Source organism: Oncorhynchus clarkii, chromosome 1, assembly GCF_045791955.1.
Source record: "Oncorhynchus clarkii lewisi isolate Uvic-CL-2024 chromosome 1, UVic_Ocla_1.0, whole genome shotgun sequence".
In the NCBI taxonomy this organism is placed as follows: Eukaryota; Metazoa; Chordata; class Actinopteri; order Salmoniformes; family Salmonidae; genus Oncorhynchus; species Oncorhynchus clarkii.
The window spans coordinates 17,891,175-17,909,756 of NC_092147.1; the positions used below are offsets into that span (position 1 = coordinate 17,891,175).

Here is an 18,582-nt window from a genome sequence, read left to right on the forward strand (position 1 = left end):
TTGTGAGTGATGATGAATAATAGTGTATGAAGCGCTGTTAGTATTCGAAGATGCGTCTGCTTAGCGTCTGCTTAACCTTTCCGTTCTTGACGTCTGACCTAAGGAAGAAGTAAGCAGTTATCTCTACCTCGATTTCCTTTTCTACGGAATAGCCTGTAATGAATCGCAGCGATTGGTTACCCACTCGAAACTGCAACGATAAATGTAACATGTCGTACAAATGCAGCGTTATAGGTAAGTGACAGTTTCAGCTGTGTTATGGCTTCAACTGTCTTCTCATTGTCAGGAAATAGTGTTAGTTCATGTGTCTATTGACTGGTCACCAAAAAACTATCCTCTTAGCGCTCTGATCACATCTGTCCTTGGACCACATTAGGCAACATTTTGCTACATTGCTGAGCCACAGGTATACAGACTGCCACTGCCATATGATGCCCCACCCTCAGTCGTCTGTTAATGCTGTTGCCTACTTAGTTTTTTCCTTTCTTTTAATAATTATATTGAACTGATAATTCAAAAAGGGCTTATTTTTTCAGGAATGTATATATTTTAATGACAGGGAAATGAGCAGTGGTAGCCCACTGCACATAAGTTGTCAACTACGTGAAATTAACAAAAAATCAGTGGTGAAAAGTACTTAAGTAAAAATACTTTAAAGTACTACTTAACTCGTTTTTGGGGGTATCTGTACTTTAACTATTTATATTTTTGACAACTACTTTTACTTCACTAACGTAACATTCCTAAAGAAAATAATGTACTTTTTGCTCCAAACAATTTCCCTGACATCCAAAAGTACTCGTTACATTTTGAATGGCTAGCAGGACAGGAAAAGTGTCAAAATCATGCACTTATCAAGAGAACATCCCTGGTCATCTATTGCCTCTGATCTTGTAGACTCATTAAGCACAAATGCTTCGTTTGTAAATTATGCCTGAGTGTTGGAGTGTGCCCTTGGTTAGCCGTAAATAATAAAACAAGAAAATGGTGCAGGGAATTTGAAATTATTGATACTTTTACTTTTGATACTTAAATTATTTGGTGTTAAATATACTTTTGACTTTTACACAAGTAGTATTTTACTGGGTGACTTTTACTTGAGTAATTTTCTATTAAGATATCTTTTACTTTTACTCAAGTATGACAATTGGGTACTTTTTCCACCACTGCAAAAAATGTCACCATGACACACTTTAGATAAAAATAATTGTGTGAAAAAAAATACAAAATGCCCTTATGTTGATGACCTTTTGCAAATCCATTCAGTTTTCCACGTTGATTCAAGGTCATCACGATACAAAAAAAAATGATGACGTGGAAACAACGTTCATTCAACCATTTTTTTCCCAGTGGGAGGCTACTGTTACTCTTAAATAACATATTGTTTATTTAGCCTACTATTATTGCTAGACTTGTGTTGAACGTTTTCCATATGAGGTTTTGCATAATGTGCTCTCCTTAAACAGGAGTTCTCTTTACTTATGAATTTACATCCACCCAGGCATATTCCAATCTTGAGGATGGCAACGGTATGTATCCATTCTATGTTCGGGTCACTACAGGGTCACTCACTGGGAGATAAAAGCCATCTTTCTATCAGGACACAAGCTTCTTTATCTGTTAGTAGTGTGATTCATTACCGCCTGAGAAATAACTTATCGTAATTCATAATGTACAATCACCAGTGTCTGAACAAAAATTAAGTAATAAGGCACGAGGACGTGTGGTATATGGCCAATATACCACGACTAAGGGCTATTCTTAAGTGCGACGCATCGCGGAGTGCCTAGACACAGCCCTTAGTGGTGGTACTGTATATTGGCCATATACCACAAACCCCCGTGGTGCCTTATTGCTATTATAAACTGGTTACCAATGTAATTGGGGCAGTAAAAATACATGTTTTGCCATGAACTGGCCTATCGCAAAGGAGACATCGTCACTATTATGAGAACAGGAATGGTACGTAATGATTTATAGCAAGGTTCCATACAGGCCGAATTTGGCGCACAGGCGATTTTATTTTGCCCCACAAGTTTTCTGAGCAAAAAAAGACTGTAAAAACACCAGAAAATAAGCTCCATGATATTTTTATTTAGGTAATCTGTTCCAAAATATTCCCATGCATAATAGAGAGAGATATGTGATCGTATACAAATGTAAGCACATAATTTACAATGTACTTTTCTAAAATAAAAATAAAAACTTGCCCATGATCTTTGTGCACTGTCTGCTTTGGTGGGGGCTCTATAAATATAATTGAACTGAACTGAGATAAAAAATGTATCTATTTGCATGATTCTACTGAAAGCTGTTCTGGTGCTGTTTTCTAGGGGAAAGAACATTACAAGGCCAGACACAACACCACAGGAGAGGAAGGACTCATCTCTGCCACCAACATGCGAGAGGCCATTCGTGTCGACCCCAGTCTCAGTCTCATGCCGTAAGTCTATTTAAGGCTATCAGTCTGGATTTCATTATTTTTCCTTTATCCCCAGTCATATGACTGACCACCATGTATATTGTGCAATTTAGGCATTTGTGTTTTTTTTCTGTTTCCTTTTTGTTCTTCTCCACACTGTCTTCCACTGAAGGACTGATATGTACACTTCCTCATCGTGACATTTTTTTGTACTAGCAGTTTACAATATAATTTAGATGGGGATTTTTTTTCTAGTTATGTAAGCTTAGAGCTATTTAAAAAAGAATATTTAACCTTTATTCTGCTAGGCAAGTCAGTTAAGAACAAATTCCTATTTATAATAACGGCCTGGTAAAAGGCCTCCTGCGGGGACTGGGATTTAAAAATATATATATATATTTTTTAAATACAGGACTAAACACACAACACGAGTAGAGAGACAACACTATATAAAGAGAGACCAATGACAACAACATAGCTTGGTAGCAACACAACATTACAACAACATGGTAGCAACACAACATGGTAGCAGCACAAAACATGGCACAAACATTATTGGGCACAGACAACAGCACAAAGGGCAAGAAGGTAGAGACAACAATACATCACGCAAAGCCGCCACAACTGTCAGTAAGAGTGTCAATGACTGAGTCTTTGAATAAAGAGATTGAGATAACTGTCAAGTTTGAGTATTTGTTGCAGGTTGTTCCAGTCACTAGCTGCAGCAAACTGAAAAGATTGTGAGACCCAGGGATATGTGTGCTTTGGGGACCTTTAACAGAATATGACTGGCAGAACGGTTGTTATATGTGGAGAATGAGGGCTGCAGTTAATATCTCAGATAGGGGGGAGTGAGGCCTAAGAGGGTTTTATATAGCTAGGGCCAGGTGATTTCCTGAACATGTGACTTGACCAGAACAAAATCCTTAGCCCTGTGCAATACACTTTGTGGAATGTCTCTTTATTAATTGCTTCTACTAATAATTTTTTGGTCCATGTCAGCTGGTTCCATGGGAAGATCTCAGGTCCCGAGGCGGTGTCCAAGCTGTGGCCTGTAGAGGATGGCCTGTTCCTGGTGCGGGAGTCCATCCGCCACCCTGGTGATTATGTGCTCTGTGTCGGCTACTCCAGCCAGGTCATCCACTACCGAGTCATGTACCAGCACAGCAAACTGACCATCGACAACACCCAGTACTTCTACAACCTCATAGACATGATAGAGGTGAGGCAGAGATGGATTTGTTATTTAGTTTGTAGAGTCATATGCTTGATGTAGTCAATGAGTGCTAGGAATATGGGAACAAATACTACACTTTTTTCTACTTTAATACATTATATGTGAATTTGTCCAAATATTTATGACTTCTTCAAATGGGGGGGACTAGATACATGGAGTGCTTTCATTTCTAAAAGGTAAAACAGATAAGTATAAAAAATACCCACAAAGGTGACATTCTGTACTTTCAAATTGTATTTGTCAAATGCTTCGTAAACAACAGGTGTAGACGAACAGTGAAATGCTTACTTACGGGTCCTTTTCCAACAATGCAGATTGAATAACCATAACGAGTAAAAATAACATGGCTGCAGTTGAAGTCGGAAGTTTACACACACCAAATACATTTAAACTCAGTTTTTCACAATTCCTGACATTTAATCCAAGTAAAAATTCCCTGTCTTTAGGCCAGTTAGGATCACCAATTTATTTTAAGAATGTGAAATGTCAGAATAATAGTAGAGCTTTTTTTTTATTTTATCACATTCCCAGTGGGTCAGAAGTTTACATAGACTCAATTAGTATTTGGTAGCATTGCCTTTAAATGGTTTAACTTGGGTCAAACGTTTCAGGTAGGCTTCCACAAGCTTCCTACAATAAGTTGGGTGAATTTTGGCCCATTCCTCCTGACAGAGCTGGTGTAACTGAGTCAGGTTTGTATGCCTCCTTGCTCGCACACTCTTTTTCAGTTCTGCCCACAAATTTTCTATAGGATTGAGGTCAGGGCTTTGTGATGGCCACTCCAATACCTGGACTTTGTTGTCCTTAAGCCATTTTGTCACAATTTTGGAAGTATGCTTGGGGTCATTGTCCATTTGGAAGACCCATTTGTGACCAAGCTTTGAGTTCCTGACTGATGTCTTTAGATGTTGCTTCAATTTATCCACATAATTTTCCTCCTCATGATGCCATCTATTTTGTGAAGTGCATCAGTCCCTCCTGCAGCAAAGCACCCCCACAACATGATGCTGCCACCTCTGTGCTTCACGGTTGGGATGGTGTTTTTCGGCTTGCAAGCCTTCCCCTTTTTCCTCCAAACAAAACAACGGTCATTATGGCCAAAAAGTTAAATTTTTGTTTCATCAGACCAGAGGACCTTTCTCCAAAAAGTACGATCTTTGTCCCCATGTGCAGTTGCAAACCAGAGTGTGGCTTTTTTTATGGTGGTTTTGGAGCAGTGGCTTCTTCCTTGAGGAGCGGCCTTTCAGGTTATGTCGATATAGGACTCGTTTTACTGTGGATATAGATACTTTTGTACCTGTTTCCTCCAGCATCTTCACAAGGTCCTTTACTGTTGTTCTGGGATTGATTTGCACTTTTCGCACCAAAGTACGTTCATCTCTAGGAGACAGAACACAACTCCTTCCTGAGTGGTATGACGGCTGCATGGTCCCATGTTGTTTATACTTGCATATTATTGTTTGTACAGATGAACATGGTACCTTCAGGTGTCAGGAAATTGATCCCACAAGGATGAACCAGACTTGTAGAGGTCTACAATTTTTTTCTGAGATCTTGGCTGATTTCTATTCCTTTTTCCAACAATTGTTGGCTGATTTCTTTTGATTTTTCCAACAATTGTTTACAGACAGATTATTTCACTTATAATTCACTGTATCACAATTCTAGTGGGTCAGAAGTTTGCATACACTAAGTTGACTGTCTTTAAACAGCTCGGAAAAATCCAGAAAATTATGTCATGGCTTTAGAAGGTTCTAATTGGCTAATAGACATCAATTGGAGGTGTATCTGTGGATGTATTTCCAGGCCTACCGTCAAACTCATCGCCTCTTTGCTTGACATCATAGAAAACTGTTGAGTATGAAAAACCCAGAAGCGTTGCAGTTCTCGACACAAACCGGTGCGCCTGGCAGATACTACCATACCCTGTTCAAAGATACTTAAATCTTTTGTCTTGCCCATTCACCCGTCTTTCGGATGGGATGTTAAACGGGTGTCCTGACTCTCTGAGGTCATTAAAAGATCCCATGGCACATATCGTAAGAGTAGGGGTGTTAAGTTAAGTAGTTGGCTATATTCCCAATCTGGCCCTCATACCATCATGGTCACCTAATAATCCCCAGTTTACAATTGGCTCATTCATCCCCCTCCTCTCCCCTGTAACTATTCCCCATGTCATTGCTGCAAATGAGAAAGTGTTCTCAGTCAATTTACCTGATAAAATAACAGATAAATAAAAAATGAATGTGTATGTGATTATTTTAATGAAGGTGATGCCAAAGAAAAATGTCCAATAAAGTTTTATTCTATTCTATCTGTTACGGCAGTATGCAAATTAGAGTGGGTCCAATTTACTATAGGCAGGTTACCTTGGCATACTTGGGCATGAGGACTATGCTGTTCTGCTTGAAACAAGTTGGTATTACAGACCGGGTTAGGGATAGGTTGAAAATGTCAGTGAACACACTTGCCAGCTGGTCAGCGCATGCTCTGATTAAGCGCTCTGGTATTCATTCTGGCCCCACAGCCTTACGAATGTGTTTAACCTGTTTAAAGTTCTTACTCACATCGGCCTCATAGTAAACATTTGATCTCAAATAAAAAATGCTAGTTTATACACTGCCCTACCAAGCAAAAAGGCAGTAACTGCTCATAGTGTGGAACTGAGAAAAATGGCTTTTATTTACCTTGGTTTCACAGTAACTTTATGCAGTTACTGCTAACATGACCCCCATTTTCTCAAAAACACAATACAATAGAGGCAGGATACTTGTCCAAATCAAAGTTTATTTGTCACGTGCGCCGAATACAACCTTACAGTGAAATGCTTACTTACAGGCTCTAACCAACAGTGCAATTTAAGTTGAAAAATAACAGTAGCGAGGCTATTTAAAAAAATATATATATATTTCACCATTATTTAACCAGGTAGGCAAGTTGAGAACAAGTTCTCATTTACAATTGCGACCTGGCCAAGATAAAGCAAAGCAGTTCGACAGATACAACGACACAGAGTTACACATGGGGTAAAACAAACATACAGTCAATAATACAGTATAAACAAGTCTATATACGATGTGAGCAAATGAGGTGAGAAGGGAGGTAAAGGCAAAAAAAGGCCATGGTGGCAAAGTAAATACAATATAGCAAGTAAAACACTGGAATGGTAGATTTGCAATGGAAGAATGTGCAAAGTAGAAATAAAAAATAATGGGGTGCAAAGGAGCAAAATAAATAAATAAATTAAATACAGTAGGGAAAGAGGTAGTTGTTTGGGCTAAATTATAGGTGGGCTATGTACAGGTGCAGTAATCTGTGAGCTGCTCTGACAGTTGGTGCTTAAAGCTAGTGAGGGAGATAAGTGTTTCCAGTTTCAGAGATTTTTGTAGTTCGTTCCAGTCATTGGCAGCAGAGAACTGGAAGGAGAGGCGGCCAAAGAAATAATTGGTTTTGGGGGTGACTAGAGAGATATACCTGCTGGAGCGTGTGCTACAGGTGGGAGGTGCTATGGTGACCAGCGAGCTGAGATAAGGGGGGACTTTACCTAGCAGGGTCTTGTAGATGACATGGAGCCAGTGGGTTTGGCGGCGAGTATGAAGCGAGGGCCAGCCAACGAGAGCGTACAGGTCGCAATGGTGGGTAGTATATGGGGCTTTGGTGACAAAACGGATTGCACTGTGATAGACTGCATCCAATTTGTTGAGTAGGGTATTGGAGGCTATTTTGTAAATGACATCGCCAAAGTCGAGGATTGGTAGGATGGTCAGTTTTACAAGGGTGTGTTTGGCAGCATGAATGAAGGACGCTATAACAGTAGTGAGGCTATATACAGGCACCGGTTAGTCGGGCTGATTGAGGTAGTATGTACATGTAGGTATGGTTAAAGTGACTATGCATATATTATAAACAGAGAGTAGCAGTAGCGTAAAAGAGGGGGTGGTGGGTGGCAGGACACAATGCAGATATTCCGGGTAGCCAATGTGTGGGGGCACCGTTTAGTCGGGCTAATTGAGGTAGTATGCATATGAGTGACTATGCATATATGGTAAACAGAAAGAGGGGTTGGGGGGGGGCACATATATTTAAGCATGTATTTAATGTAGCAAAAATGACATTAACTAATTTTTGACCAAATGAGCAGTTACTGCCTTTTTGCTTGGTAGGGTAGTATAGTAGAGTCACATTTAAAAGGGGAGTGTATGAAAATACAGGATTTCCATACAAATGTCTTGCCTACATCTTTATCCTGAGGAGCTAATGTTCATAATCAGCCTCTATATGGAAAAATAATCACTCAGAATTGTATTTGAACCTAACCACGGCAAACTGTCACCCATAGAAAGTAACTGTCATTAATTGCTTACAGTTTAAAAGAAAGGTCTTAGCAGACCTTTTAAGGTTTATCTATGTTGTGCCTGTGAGTTTCCGAGCTATTGGAAGCACAGTCATTAGGGAGTTTGGAGATACGGGTGACTGTAAAGACTAGAGATGCCTCACCACTCCCTTATCTGTGGAGCACAGAAGTCTTTAGTCCTGACTTATCTGTGGAGCACAGAAGTCTTTAGTCCTGACTTATCTGTGGAGCACAGAAGTCTTTAGTCCTGACTTATCTGTGGAGCACAGAAGTTTTTAGTCCTGACTTATCTGTGGAGCACAGAAGTCTTTAGTCCTGACGTATCTGTGGAGCACAGAAGTCTTTAGTCCTGACTTATCTGTGGAGCACAGAAGTCTTTAGTCCTGACTTATCTGTGGAGCACAGAAGTCTTTAGTCCTGACTTATCTGTGGAGCACAGAAGTCTTTAGTCCTGACTTATCTGTGGAGCACAGAAGTCTTTAGTCCTGACTTATCTGTGGAGCACAGAAGTTTTTAGTCCTGACTTATCTGTGGAGCACAGAAGTCTTTAGTCCTGACGTATCTGTGGAGCACAGAAGTCTTTAGTCCTGACTTATCTGTGGAGCACAGAAGTCTTTAGTCCTGACTTATCTGTGGAGCACAGAAGTCTTTAGTCCTGACTCCTATCGCTGACTTACTCATGTGAGAAAATAAAGGGAGAATCCAGTTGCTTCCTGACACGCAGGACTATTGGATTTGTAAAAAATGCATTTGTTGTGTACAGTTTCCCTTACCATCATTCTGTTCTTAATATACCGTAAGCTGTCACAAGCTGACCCGCTTTCTGGACTGGATGGTTCTGGAGGTCCCGTGGGTCTCCATTTAGTTGGGGGAGAAATGCTTTTTAGTTTTTATGCCCCCAGCTCATGGAATAGCCTTCAGGCCACCTTGAAGCTAGACTCGCTGGTCTCATTGGAAAGTTTAGATAAAGTTTTAAGGGAGGTGATATGTGAGAGTTCTGTTTGATTTGATTATTCTTGTTGTATTGGTATTGTTATTTTACATTATGTTGTTACATTTTATTGTATATATTCATGTTCACAGGGCTCCCTTGTAAATGAGAACCTGGTCTCAATGGGGACCCACCCTGTATAAATAAAGGTTAATAATAATAATGGCCATCTTTGCAGTTCCACTCCAAGCACAAGGGAGCTATCGCCACCAAACTTCTGAAGCCCAAAGATAAGGAGGGCACCAAGTCAGCTGAGTTGGAACTGTCTAAAAGTAAGGGCTTGGTCTTTACACTCTCATGATGTGTCAGAGTTGGCCTCCTTAAGGCTCGGAGAACCCTTCCTGGGTGAGGGGGATGAAGGGTATTCTGTATGTGGGAGGATGTGGTGGTGGGGTGTTAATGTGACTTTCTTTAGAAGTGAGAGTGATAAATATAAAAGCTACCTGTTTCTTTAGAAGTGAGAGAGAGAAAAAAAGATACCGTTTTAGATTGGTATCTCTGTGTGTGTCAGCGGGATGGCTGCTGGACATCAGGAAGCTGACCTTGGGAGAGAGTATCGGAGAGGGGGAGTTTGGAGGTGAGGCTGCAATTTCCTCGATTGTGTCGGTGGAGTTTTTTTTAAATAATCCGGTAAACCATTGTAACCTTGAATTGAACCCTGATTCTGTTACAGATTTAATTTGGTATTGTTTTGTTGTCCCCTAGCGGTGTTTGAAGGAGACTACATTGGCCAGAAGGTGGCAGTAAAGAACAGCAAATGTGATGTAATGGCACAGGCATTCTTAGAAGAGACCACTGTTATGACGTGAGTCCAGAGTGGCGACACAGTTTCTTAATGAACTTCATTAAATGGAGTAACGACTGTCTGACCTTTGTTCCTTTCTTTTTTTCATTTAATTGTTTTGATCTGTTTTTGATCTGATTACGAACTTTCCACTAGGAAACTGCAGCATAAGAACCTGGTGCGGTTGTTGGGGGTGATCGTAGACAATGGACTGCACATCGTCACAGAGCTCATGGCCAAGGTTCTGCTGCCGTGACTTCAGTACCGTCAATCTGTCATCACAGTCAATCAAGACTAACTAACAGACTAGGAGTAGGCTTAATCTCAGTCCAAGAGACAAGCCCTAACAGCTTGTTGATGCAAAACAATTATCTGTAACAAACAAACAATTAGGACTATCTACTCAAATCTAATTCAGATTACACAACTGTTATCCAACTGTATTATTTGTGTGTTGCAGGGTAATCTGGTGAACTTCCTCCAGACGAGGGGCCGTTTTGTCATTAGCACTGGCCAGCTTCTACGTTTTGCACTGTGAGGCCCCACCACAGTCCCAGGCGGTATTTGATAGAATTTCGTGGCCCTGCCCGCCTGTGGGGAAATCAACCTAGGTTACCCCATTGGCCCACAGCAAAAAACGGACATTTTTCAAACACAATTTTCTTGTTATCGGCTTGTTTTAGTCAATTACAAAATTACATTTAAGAAAAGTGCAGCATGTCTAAAGACTACTTTTCAATATTACCTGCTCCCGAGGCAACCGTAGGATTGGAGTTTTGACCTGATTACATGTACATTGAACAACACAGCAGCTTTTCAGCATGTTTTGTTACTTCTGTATACAGTGCATTCTGAAAGTATTCTGACCCCTTGACTTTTTCCACATTTTGTTACGTTACAACCTTATTCTAAAATGTATTAATTATTTTATTTTCTCATCAATCTACACACAATACCCCATCATGACAAAGTGAAAACAGGTTTTTAGAAATTCTTGCAAATGTATAAAATAAAATAACAATTAAATACCTTATGTAAATGTAATCTTTACATGAATACTTATGTAAATGTAATATTTACATGAATACTTATGTAAATGTGATATTTCAGTTTTTTATATTTGTAATACATTTGCAAACATTTCTAAAAAACTGTTTTTGCTTTGTCATTATGTGGTATTGTGTGTATATTGATGAGGGAAAAACAACAATTTAATCAATTTTAGAATAAGGCTGTAACGTAACAAAATGTGGAAAAAGTCAAGGGGTCTGAATACTTTCCGAATGCACTAACTAAACATTGACGATGAAGTTGGCTCTTTTACAACGGCGGTCAATGGGAAAGAATGTGTTTCACCTAATTTTGTGGGCGTGGTCGTAGGGAATTGCTTCTTATGACATGAAAATTGACTCGGAGTATATCATTTAATATAACTTTATATGTTATACATTAAAACATTACCAACTTTACTGAAAGCCTCTTTTTAAGAGAGTCTTTATTAGATGCTTTGCATTTCTGTGTATTTCAGTAAGAGTGTGTATATGTGTGTGTTCAGAGATGTGTGCGAGGGCATGGAGTACCTGGAGTCTAAGAGGTTGGTTCACAGAGACCTAGCTGCCCGTAACATCCTGATCTCCAACGAAGAAGTGGCCAAAGTCAGTGACTTTGGGTTGACCAAGGTGGACTGCAAGGCCTCGGACAACGCTAAACTACCAGTCAAATGGACAGCCCCTGAGGCCCTGAAGAAAGAGGTAGGATCATGTTTACCTCTAACATCTAGTGTTTATCATGCTTACTGTACAGACATGTTTATTATAAAATATGAATTAGGTGGGTGCTTATCTGTCCTATTTCACAAGTGTGTATTAATGCAAATGTGTGAATTGTAAAAGTTTTTTTTGCATATCCCAACTCCCGCTGAGACACCTTCGGAGTGTTGGAGAAATTAGCGCTAAGTGCCTTGCTCAAGGGCACGTCGACAGATTTGTCGGCTAAGGGATTCAAACTTTCGGTTACTGACGCCCACTTTACAGACTTAACAGTATGTGTAATTCATGTGAATTGTATGTGAACTATAAGGTTTGGAGTCAGTTTTTTTAGCCTATGTGGCTATTACACAGTAACTATCATGTCGAGCAGCCATCAGTGGAATTTTGTCATTGAATTGCTTTTGTGGTCATGTGTGATTGTCCTGCAGAAATTCTCCATGCGGTCAGACGTATGGAGCTATGGTGTTCTCCTCTGGGAAACGTTCTCCTACGATCGACAGCCCTACCCCAAGATGGTGAGTCCTGACTTTACTGATCTTTATGAACAGTGATGTATAGTTCTGAGTTACTGGCACAACAATGCAACAGAAATTAGTGTGTGACAAAAATATGAACGGCTGCTTTGAAAATTATTATCAAGACAGTCTGACCCAGTTGCTCACTTGCTTATTATGGTGGTGCAATGCGTTGAATGATGGCATGCCATAGCTCTCTGTGCTTCATGGAAGCTGCAAGGTCCTCTGTTCTCAGCAGGTGTTCCAGAGGTCTTTGCCCGTGAGAGGTGAGCCACAGTACAATAAAGCTTACTGATGCTGTTCTCAGGATGCTTGCTACAGCGTCCAGTGCCCTTATCTTACCGCTGATCAGTGGCAACCCAGTAGTTTTTACTAACCGAAAACAACATTGACATCCTGGCACCAGTGCGTCTCTCCAAATGACCATAATCTCAGGTTACATAAAACGCCTGATCTATTAGGGCAGGTCATGGAAAATGGGGTTTGTTTGACCCTTATCCCTCTATGACCCATTATCCAGTTTACGTCAGCAGTGCTTTATCCACTGATAGACTTATGGTACTGAAACTAAAGAAACTTCCCCTAAGATTAAAGGCAGGTTAGTGCGTCAGGACATGGATTTGCCCCGGACTCATTTGATCTGTCCTGAATAGGAGTCGGGGGTGAAATTTGAGCATTCATAAGATGGGGTTCTTCCATGTGTAGTCATGATGTTGTACCAGTAGAGGACCCCATGAGTAGGTTTTTATTTCTTTCCCATGGTGTCACATACTGTAATCTGGCCCAGACCTCTGTTTATATAGCACTATATTTTCATTGACACTCATTGTCGATATGTGTTCAATTGAAGAGACACACTTCAGTCTTAGTGAAGCAGCGCCGATTAACAAACTCTGCTGTGATCAGAGGGCAGTTAACTGGAGTGAAACGGAAGGGCGTGTGTATTTATTTATTTACTCCATACTTAAAATCCCCTTTTTCCATGCTGTATCTGTTTGTAGGGAGTCTGTTACTCCCCCCACAGGTATGTAAAGCAGAGAATCAAAGCAATGGCACTAACCAGGTAATAACAGCAGAGATAAACAAGGATTAGTGCTTGTAGGCCGCGTTTCTAAGGCAACAGCTCCTGATGGCAGCCAGCCAAAAAGAAGAGCGAAGGGGAGGGGTGGGGATGTGAGAGAGAGTGTGAGTGTGTGTACTTGCGTCCTTTTGTGCGTATTTTGTGTTTGTACATGGGGGGAGGGAGATTATGGTACTTACACTCTCCTGTGACACACAGTCTCACTGTCAACCCCTTGTAGCCCTGTCCCTGTCCCTGTTTGCCTGGTAGGTCAGGGGGGGATATAGGGACAGCCTGGGGGGATCAGCTAGAATGACTTAGAGCATGCTTAGTGTCTAACCATATAATTAGAATGAGTGAGTTGTACTGTACTTGTTTAATCCAGGTGATTAACATACAGATACAGTATGTAGGCTGAAGGTTTGACCTTTTATTTTATGTCCACTAAAAAGTGAACCGACCCATTAAGAGGGGGTGGCATTATCTCATGCGCCATCTCTTTTTCTGTCTTTCTCCTATTCTATCTCCTTCCTCGTCTCCCTCAGTCTGTGAAGGAGGTGAAGGAGCGGGTGGAGCAGGGTTACCGTATGGATGCTCCAGCGGAGTGCCCCCCCAGTGTCTACGCCCTGATGAGGGGCTGCTGGGAGGCCGAGCCCAAGAAAAGGCCCTCCTTTCATAAACTACAGGAGAAGATAGAGAGAGAGCTGACCAAACACAGCCCTGGGCCTGCCTGCTGAGGTCACCTCAATAATCCTATTCAAATAACTATTGTTCTTTGTTCAGAGCTGCCTGGAGATGGACAGTAACCCGGGACAGGTGGACCGAAGTGAGCCTGAACCCACAGAAGGCTGGTCATTCGCGTAACAGGCAGTCTCCTTGTGGAGTGCAACGAGAGAGAGGCAGGCCGTTATTGCGTTGGACTAGTTAACTGTAAGGTTGCAAGATTGGATCTCCCGAGCTGACAAGGTGAAAATCTGTCATTCTGCCCCTGAACGAGGCAGTTAACCCACCGTTCCTAGGCAGTCATTGAAAATAAGAATGTGTTCTTTACTGACTTGCCTAGTTAAATAAAGGAATAAAAAATATATTTAAAAAATCGTCAAATCTGCGCCCAAAAATACAGATTTCCGATTGTTATGAAAACTTGAAATCGGCCCTAATTAATCGGCCATTCCGATTAATCGGTCGACCTCTACTCCATACTATAAACAGCAGTGAAATGTGGACATGGGTTTCTCTATGGCAGAATCACTGTCTAAAGAAATCATCTTTGCAACAAATAAACTCCAGCCATCAGAACTAACTGTACAAAAACAAAACTATGTAGTGCCTTCAGAAAGTATTCATACCTTGACTATATTTTGTTAAGCCTGAATAAAAAATGGATTAAATAAATAAAATATCTCCCATCTACACTCTACCCCATAATGACAAAGTGAAAACGTGTTTTTAGACATTTTTGCAAATGTATTGAAAATTAAGCACCGAAATACAGTAAGCTCCAAAAGTATTGGGACAATGACACGTGTTCTGTTATTTTGGCTCTGTACTCCAGCATTTTGGATTTGAAAGGATACAATGACTATGAGGTTAAAGTGCAGACTGTCAGCTTTCATTTGAGGGTATTTTCATCCATATCGGGTGAACTGTTTAGAAATTACAGCACTTTTTGTACATAGTCCACCATTTTAGGGGTCCAAAGGTTTTGGGACAAATTCACCATGATTACAGATAATCCTGAAAAATCGTGAATAATGATGAGTGAGAAAGTTACAGAGGCATAAGTATAATCCGTAATCATAGTAGCATCCATATTAATGTAGAAGTGTTTAGAAACATTATATTCTTATTTACAATAAAAGTGACTCCAAAATGGCACAATACATTATTTACCATTTATTTCTATTGGGCACAAAATAATCTGAAACACAACCAAAACAAACTGCAAATGCATCCAACAAGTGTGTACAGTCACAGGCTTAATGTAATTATTGTGTGCTAGGAATATGGGACCAAATACTTAACTTTCAACTACTTTAATACACATATAAGTGAATTTGTCTACACTTGTTGTATTCAGCGCATGTGCCAAAATGTTTAATTGACATTTAGAGCCCATTGTATCTAATTTACATAAGTACTCACACCCCTAAGTTAATACATGTTACAATCACATTTGGCTGCAATTACAGTGCCTTGCGAAAGTATTCGGCCCCCTTGAACTTTGCGACCTTTTGCCACATTTCAGGCTTCAAACATAAAGATATAAAACTGTATTTTTTTGTGAAGAATCAACAACAAGTGGGACACAATCATGAAGTGGAACAACATTTATTGGATATTTCAAACTTTTTTAACAAACCAAAAACTGAAAAATTGAGCGTGCAAAATTATTCAGCCCCTTTACTTTCAGTGCAGCAAACTCTCTCCAGAAGTTCAGTGAGGATCTCTGAATGATCCAATGTTGACCTAAATGACTAATGATGATAAATACAATCCACCTGTGTGTAATCAAGTCTCCGTATAAATGCACCTGCACTGTGATAGTCTCAGAGGTCCGTTAAAAGCGCAGAGAGCATCATGAAGAACAAGGAACACACCAGGCAGGTCCGAGATACTGTTGTGAAGAAGTTTAAAGCCGGATTTGGATACAAAAAGATTTCCCAAGCTTTAAACATCCCAAGGAGCACTGTGCAAGTGATAATATTGAAATGGAAGGAGTATCAGACCACTGCAAATCTACCAAGACCTGGCCGTCCCTCTAAACTTTCAGCTCATACAAGGAGAAGACTGATCAGAGATGCAGCCAAGAGGCCCATGATCACTCTGGATGAACTGCAGAGATCTACAGCTGAGGTGGGAGACTCTGTCCATGGGACAACAATCAGTCGTATATTGCACAAATCTGGCCTTTATGGAAGAGTGGCAAGAAGAAAGCCATTTCTTAAAGATATCCATAAAAAGTGTCGTTTAAAGTTTGCCACAAGCCACCTGGGAGACACACCAAACATGTGGAAGAAGGTGCTCTGGTCAGATGAAACCAAAATTGAACTTTTTGGCAACAATGCAAAACGTTATGTTTGGCGTAAAAGCAACACAGCTCATCACCCTGAACACCCTATCCCCACTGTCAAACATGGTGGTGGCAGCATCATGGTTTGGGCCTGCTTTTCTACAGCAGGGACAGGGAAGATGGTTAAAATTGATGGGAAGATGGATGGAGCCAAATACAGGACCATTCTGGAAGAAAACCTGATGGAGTCTGCAAAAGACCTGAGACTGGGACGGAGATTTGTCTTCCAACAAGACAATGATCCAAAACATAAAGCAAATCTACAATGGAATGGTTCAAAAATAAACATATCCAGGTGTTAGAATGGCCAAGTCAAAGTCCAGACCTGAATCCAATCGAGAATCTGTGGAAAGAACTGAAAACTGCTGTTCACAAATGGTCTCCATCCAACCTCACTGAGCTCGAGCTGTTTTGCAAGGAGGAATGGAAAAAATGTCAGTCTCTCGATGTGCAAAACTGATAGAGACATACCCCAAGCGACTTACAGCTGTAATCGCAGCAAAAGGTGGCGCTACAAAGTATTAACTTAAGGGGGCTGAATAATTTTGCACGCCCAATTTTTCAGTTTTTGATTTGTTAAAAAAGTTTGAAATATCCAATAAATGTCGTTCCACTTCATGATTGTGTCCCACTTGTTGTTGATTCTTCACAAAAAAATACAGTTTTATATCTTTATGTTTGAAGCCTGAAATGTGGCAAAAGGTCGCAAAGTTCAAGGGGGCCGAATACTTTCGCAAGGCACTGTACAATTGTGAGTCTTTCTGGGTAAGTCTCTAAGAGCTTTGCACAGTTTGATTGAACAATTTTACACATTATTCTTTTAAAAATTCTTCAAGCTCTGTCAAGTTTGTTGTTGATCATTGCTAGACAGCTATTTTTAAGTCTTGCCATAGATTTGAACTAGGTCACTCAGGGATGTTCAATGTCATCTTGGTAAGCAACTCAAGTCTATATTTGGCATTGTGTTTTAGGTTATTGTCCTGCTGAAAGGTGAATTTGTCTCTCAGTATCTGTTGGAAAGCAGACTGAACCAGGTTTTCCTGTAGGATTTTGCCTGTGCTTAGATTTATTCCTTTTATTTTTTGTCCTAAAAAACAGGGCGGCAGGTAGCCTAGTGGTTAGAGCGTTGAGCCAGTAACCGAAAGGTTGCTGGATCGAATCCTCGAGCTGACAAGGTAAAAATATGTTGTTCTGCCTCTGAGCAAGGCAGTTAACCCACTGTTCCCCAGGCGCCGAAGACGTGGATGTCGATTAAGGCAGCCCCCGCACCTCTGATACAGAGGGGTTGGGTTTAACGCATACGACACATTTCAGTTGAATACATTCAGTTGTACAACTTACCCTTTTGGAATATTTGTATTCTGTACAGGCTTCCTTCTTTTCACTGTCATTATGGAGTCACTACTAATGTTGTTGATCCATCCTCAATTTTCTCCTATTACAGCCATTAAACTCTGCAACTGTTTTAAAGTCACCATTGTCCTCATGAGCGGTTTCTTTCCTCTCCAGCAACTGAGTTAGGAAGGACGTCTGTATCTTTGTAGTGGCTGGGTGTATTGATACACCATCCAAAGTGTAATTAATAGCATGATCATGCTCAAAGTGATATTCAATGTTCAATGCTTTTTCAGTGTTCCCACTTATCTGAATTGTCCTTGTTTGACTATCCTTGTGAGGACTTCTAGTTCGCACAAGGATAGTAATACCAAAAACACACAGACACCCTCTAAATGGCTACAGTATATATTCATGCATCTTGATTTTCTTAAAGAAAAAGCTTAGGGTGGTAGGTAGTTTAGCGGTTAAGAGCGTTGGGCCAGTAACCGAAAGGTTGATGGTTCATATCCCTGAGCCGGCAAGGTGGAGAAATCGGCCGTTCTGCCGCCGATGACGTAGATTAAGGCAACTTCCATCGCATCTCGGATTCTGAGGGGTTGGGTTAAACGCGGAAGACACATTTTGGTTGAATACATTCAGTTGTACAACTTCCCCTTTTGGAATATTTTTATTCTGTACAGGCTTCCTTCTTTTCACTGTCATTATGCAGCTGACTAAGTATCCCTTTCTCCGTAGAGCATTTATATCAAAATCGTTTAATGTATGTTGAATTTGTGCGATGAAGGATGCAGGATATTATATTAAGTCACAACCTGTTTTTGTTTTTTTAATGGAATGAACTTCTGTAAATAAGAGTCCTTACACTTATTTCTATTTGTGGTAATAGAGGGAGCCACTCAGCGCGACATATCTCCACACCCCTATTCGGTTTCCTGTGTGACATATTTGTTATCTTGTTATTTTTCTTTCATCGAGAAGGACAGAGAGAAAATGAGAAAGAGAGATGGAAAAATGCTTAATGCTTATTAAATCCCAGATC

General features: G+C 40.5%; 1 protein-coding gene across 2 annotated transcripts; it reads left to right on the plus strand.

The window, feature by feature from the left end:
• Positions 1-23: 23 nt before the first annotated feature.
• Positions 24-14,532, plus strand: LOC139415467 (megakaryocyte-associated tyrosine-protein kinase-like). Of its 2 annotated transcripts, XM_071163563.1 has the most exons (12): positions 30-234; positions 1,502-1,529; positions 2,334-2,443; positions 3,425-3,644; positions 9,183-9,276; positions 9,516-9,581; positions 9,710-9,809; positions 9,945-10,029; positions 10,249-10,322; positions 11,344-11,539; positions 11,986-12,072; positions 13,678-13,981. In XM_071163563.1, exons 1-12 carry the CDS (start codon positions 221-223, stop codon positions 13,867-13,869), a joined length of 1,266 nt encoding a protein of 421 aa, XP_071019664.1. In that variant the 5' UTR covers positions 30-220; the 3' UTR covers positions 13,870-13,981. The 2 variants fall into 2 exon arrangements, with proteins under 2 accessions (XP_071019672.1, XP_071019664.1); XM_071163571.1 differs by lacking the exon at positions 1,502-1,529 and having other exon boundaries at positions 24-234; positions 13,678-14,532.
• Positions 14,533-18,582: the final 4,050 nt, after the last annotated feature.